The sequence below is a fragment of the Nothoprocta perdicaria genome, unplaced genomic scaffold, assembly GCF_003342845.1.
Source record: "Nothoprocta perdicaria isolate Ctin4 unplaced genomic scaffold, notPer1 scaffold_54, whole genome shotgun sequence".
Classification (NCBI taxonomy): domain Eukaryota; kingdom Metazoa; phylum Chordata; class Aves; order Tinamiformes; family Tinamidae; genus Nothoprocta; species Nothoprocta perdicaria.
In genome coordinates this window covers 2776369-2781368 of record NW_020455799.1, presented here as the reverse complement: position 1 = coordinate 2781368, position 5000 = coordinate 2776369, and the positions used below count along the sequence as shown (strand labels likewise).

Below are 5000 nucleotides of genomic sequence, written 5' to 3'. Positions count from 1 at the left end.
TAGCTCCACAGTCCGTGAGTCCCCGAGAAAGTTACAGAGAAAACAAACGCAAGCAAAAGCTGCCRCAGCAGCAGCAGCAGAGTTTCCAGCAGCTGGTTTCGGCGAGGAAGGAGCAGAAGCGCGAGGAGCGCAGACAGCTGAAGCAGCAGCTGGAGGACATGCAGAAACAGCTGCGCCAGCTGCAGGAGAAGTTCTACCAAATCTACGACAGCACCGACTCCGAAAATGATGAAGATGGCAACCTGTCTGAAGACAGCATGCGCTCCGAAACCATGGATGCAAGGGCAGGCGACTCCGTTGGCCGCTCGGACAACGAGATGTGCGAGCTGGACCCGGGGCAGTTCATCGACCGGGCCCGTGCCCTCATCAGGGAGCAAGAGATCGCAGAGAACAAGCCCAAAAGAGAAGGTCCCAAGGAAAAGGAGCAAGGGCCAAATTCTTTCCATCCCGAAGGCAAACATTTGGCCGAGACACTGAAACAGGAACTGAACACGGCCATGTCCCAGGTTGTGGACACAGTGGTTAAAGTTTTCTCATCCAAGCCCTCCCGCCAGCTTCCTCAGGTCTTCCCACCTCTGCAGATCCCTCAAGCCAGATTTGCCGTGAACGGCGAGAACCACAACTTCCACACGGCCAACCAGCGCCTGCAGTGCTTTGGGGACGTCATCATCCCCAACCCCCTGGACACCTTTGGTGGCGTGCAGATGCCCAGCGCCACCGACCAAACCGAGGCGCTGCCCCTTGTCGTCCGCAAAAACTCATCCGACCAATCGGCCTCGGCGCCGCCGCCCGGGGGCCACCACGCCTCCCTCCACCAGTCCCCGCTGTCGGCCACGGCGGGCTTCTCCACCTCCTCCTTCCGCCATCCCTTCCCGCTGCCCCTCATGGCCTACCCTTTCCAGAGCCCGCTGGGCGCCCCATCAGCCTCCTTCCCAGGAAAGGAGCGTGCCTCCCCTGAATCCCTCGACCTGACTCGCGAGACCACGAGTCTGAGGACCAAGATGTCATCGCACCACATGAACCACCACCCTTGCTCGCCAGCACACCCGCCCAGCGCCGCCGAAGGGCTCTCCTTGTCTCTCATAAAGTCCGAGTGCGGCGACCTCCAAGACATGTCTGAAATCTCACCTTACTCGGGAAGTGCAATATCCTTTTCTAAAGAGAAAACATAACTGGTCTCTGTACTGGGGCTGGATCGCGGGGGCTTCTCATGTTCTCTTCATGTCTCGCGTTGTAGCCAGAGAGGAGAGGACCTCGTGCCATTGCCATGTGCCAAGGCGAGTTGGGCATTCATGGGGGAAGCATGCAGGGCCTTGGTGAAGCTAGTRGCTGCATCCAGGATCAGGTATGAGTTAGAGGTGCTGCCATGTGCCTTGCTTCAYCTGTTTGACCTCTTGGTAAAGAGAGGCTTTTCGGTGACCACCCTAAACCAGTGAACCCCCAGGCCAATAAAAGGGACACCCCCTGCCCCAACCCTTCAGGCCATCCAGTTGGGTAGGAGAAGGAGCCCAACCCATGTCCTGGTGCGCAGGAGCCACGGTGCCCTCCCCGCTGAGCCTCCTGTCAGCCCATTGCCACTGCGGCTTTCCCAGAACAAGAGCTTGGTTGTTTGGAAGCCGTCGGTCCTCAAGTGAGTCAGCAGAGTAAAGCACAAAAGACGCAGGTACTGATATGTTCAAGCTGCACCAAGTTCTCCTTCCCTCCCACCCCCCCCAAACCCAGAGATCTGCTCCTCAGTCCTCGTGCAGCTGCCTGCTATGCATGATTAACCTCTGCTCAGCCATACACAGAAATCTTTTGTCCTAACGTACACAAAGCAAATTATTTTGGAAAGCTAGAGAGAACAATTAAATATAAAAGTTCAGCTGTATTAAATTTACAGAACACATACCCTCTCTTAAAAAAAAAAAAGAAGATAAAATCCTTCTTTTTAGTTCAATATCAGGCTTCTGTTAAGGGAAAAATTATATCCGTGCTCTTATTTAGGCATATCCAGATATATTCTGGTTTTTATAATTTATTTACTTATTTATTTATTTTTCCCCTGGAAATTAGTACTTTTTTTTTTTTCCCTTTTTAGCAATAACACCTCCCACTCTTTGTAACGTCTTCCCTAATGTGCTTTTTTGGTCAAAAGATTTTTCTTCCAAATGCAGTTGTATTAAATGTGAATAGAATGTCCAATGCTAAAATTGACTGATCTGAATGAGGGGTAGGTTGTCATCTTCTGTCTGGTCCAAGACCCCTTCACAAAGCAGCAGCAGAAGCTTAGCATCGCAGATGCTAATTTAATTTCCAAGTTTTTGAAAGTAATTGTAATTAAGTAATTTTACCTGAGTGAGGAAATTGTCTGCTTTACAGGGGTATCTCCTGGAGGCAGATGAGCAAGGCTGTGCTGCTACCCTGTCACGGGGTATCTGCTTGGCAATTAATAACTTTGGTTGCTTTGATTAATTAAAGCAGGTTTTATGTAGCAGTGCTGTGTGGGTCAGGTGCCGTGGCAGAGGGATAGCAGAGCCCCCCGGGATGCCCGGAGCCAAGGCAGGCACCAAACTGGGTACTCTGCCATGGTATTACTGAGATAGCCATGGTCATGTTTGGACTGAAAACAGCTTCAGTCCAATGGTTTTTGGCCGGCAGGTGAGAATGCTGCTGTGCCACAGCCTGCGTAGGTTGCGTAGGGAGGAAGGATTCCTACTTGGAGGCAACATTGCCTCCTTGGAGCCAAAGAGCRGGCAAGGTGATGTTTGAAGGACACCACCTTCCTCTGCAGAGCTCAGACGTGTCCCCAGCGGCGGGAGGGGACTTGTGGCTTGCCAGGGCCTCGCAGGGCGTATGGCAAGAAAGGGGCGGCTGGCCAAAGCCAGCGTCGCGCGCCGCTTTTGCTGGCTATTTCTTGAGCTTTGGAACAAAAAGTCTTCCTTGCCTTTTGAAATGGAAGTGGTGGTGCTCTTGAGGTTCACAGGATGGACAGAGCAGGGCAAGACTCAGGCCAGAGTAATTATATCGTTTCTAAAGTAAAACATATGGGGTATATTAATTGTTTTGRTATCAAAGTGATTTCTCTTTCCTGGAAGAGGAGTGATAGGAGCTGAAAAATGAGTAGAAACTAGGCATATCTGTAGCTGCAGGTGATCCTCGGTACCTTTCAAACATCTCTCCCTCTCTCTTGCTGCACCTCACCGTGATCATGGAGGGAGCTTGTGAGGGCTGCAACAYGGGCCTGCGAGTGTCCCACCAGCTGAGGCCGCTCCGAGGGTATCCAGAGGGAAATCGGAGCATTGGTGTGACACACCATGCGCTTTCCTCCTTCCCTGTGCCACATTTCTTCCCCGGTGGCCGTGGGCACTTGGACGCTAGCACTTGCAGGCTGCAGCTGGAGCCGGGGTGAGGAACGAAGCTGCCGAGGAGCAGGTTTCCTAGCTGGCGTGGGTGCAGGGCGCTGGGACGGCCCTTCCTGGCAGCTGCTCCTTGCCCAGGTCGCCGCAGTTTCCAGGGAGAGGTGCAGCACGGAGGCTGGTTTGTTTGTGGAAGAGTCTGTTGCGGCCCTTTTATGTGAACGTGGGTGCATGTGCACATACAAGAAATATATTTCTTGAGAGGCAGCTCTCCCTTCACTGCGGAAAGCAACATCTGTTTTCCTGGGCAATATAGCCAGGATGAGAGCATAGAACTATCAGATGCAGCCAAGCTCAGGTTTTAGTAGTAAAATACTGAACCAGCCTGTCTTCTTTTCTTTTTTCCTCTTTTCTTTTTGTTTTATTTTATATCAACACATTTAAAATGCATCTGATCAATTTGATGAGTTGCAGAAGGAAATGGTTAATGTTTGTGTATGCTGCTGAACAAGATAAAAGGCACCTGCAGCATGAGTTCGCATCTTGGTCATGAATGCAGTCTATATCTTTGCAAACTAATCTGTTTAATCAAATATTAAGTTTTATTCAAATTCCCAAAGAAACAGAYAGCCAATTGTTTTTCTGCACGGTCTTCCTTTGTCGTGCCTCCTCTTTGCATCTCAAGAAAAATAGCCTCGTTCAGCTCCAAAACATTTGCATAGATCAAAATTGAAGCACAACAGTAGTTTGTGTGCTGCTAAGACATCTGTAAAGGTGAAGAAGTTTTGTGTTTTCTTGCTGGCAGGAGGGCTTTAGGACATGAGTGAAACTTTCTACAATTTATTTATTTTTAAGCAGAGTTTCAGTCCAATTGGAATGAGTTTCATAGTCCCAATATGTGAAAGCTATAATTAGTGAATTACAACATTTTGAAATGAGGAGTTATTACATCTGACTAGAATTAAACTAATTAAAGTTTAAAAAAAAAAAAAAAAAGAAGAGAGCAATTTTACAGCAAGCTGGATAACTCTGTCCTGTTGATAAAACCTGTGGGATGCAGGAATACTTTCCAGCCAGCCCATTTCAGGGTTTTAGAGATGCTCTGAAATACAGCAGTTTGAAGCTTTGCCGATTAAAAGCACCTAGTGTGTAACTTCAGGAGAAGCTTGGCTTTGCAAGTGCAGATTTTTTGCCTGATATAGCCTTTTCTTACATCTTTTCCTTCTGCTCAATGAACATGTAGGCTAGAAAAGCCTGTTAGAGAATATGTGGAGGCTCAAGGTGAGAGTAACAGAAGTGAAAGATCATCTCCACCAAAAAATATTTTTGGAAAAGAGGAGAATTACCTGATAGGATTCAAGTGCAAATGAGCCAAATGGCGTGGAGTGGTAGCTCCCCAGTTAAAGCACAYGAGAGTGAACACAGGTTTCATTCCCAGCCTTTCGCTTCCCGTTTCTTACATTTTGCCCTTTTGCTGCTGCTGTCTTAGGTGAGGCTGCGCTGCCCTGTGTAAACGCACAACACTGAGACGCTCAGGTTGTTTGAACACTGCTTTAGGTTCAGCTGCACTACACTGTTTCTCTGATCTTTTATGCTCCTGAGCAGATGTCTTTCATTAATTTATGGATTTATCATCTTTTCTTTCTCTCCTTTTTTTTTTTT

General features: G+C 48.7%; 1 protein-coding gene across 3 annotated transcripts in view; it reads left to right on the top strand.

Moving 5' to 3' along the window:
- The window catches only part of PROX1 (prospero homeobox 1), a 44257-nt gene that overhangs the window by 8172 nt on the left and 31085 nt on the right, over positions 1–5000 (top strand). For all 3 annotated transcript variants that reach the window (XM_026048427.1, XM_026048425.1, XM_026048426.1), the window contains exon 2: positions 1–1145. This exon is cut by the window's left edge and continues 644 nt beyond it. In XM_026048427.1, coding sequence (XP_025904212.1) covers positions 1–1145 — 1145 coding nt within the window. The remainder of the gene's footprint in view (positions 1146–5000) is intronic.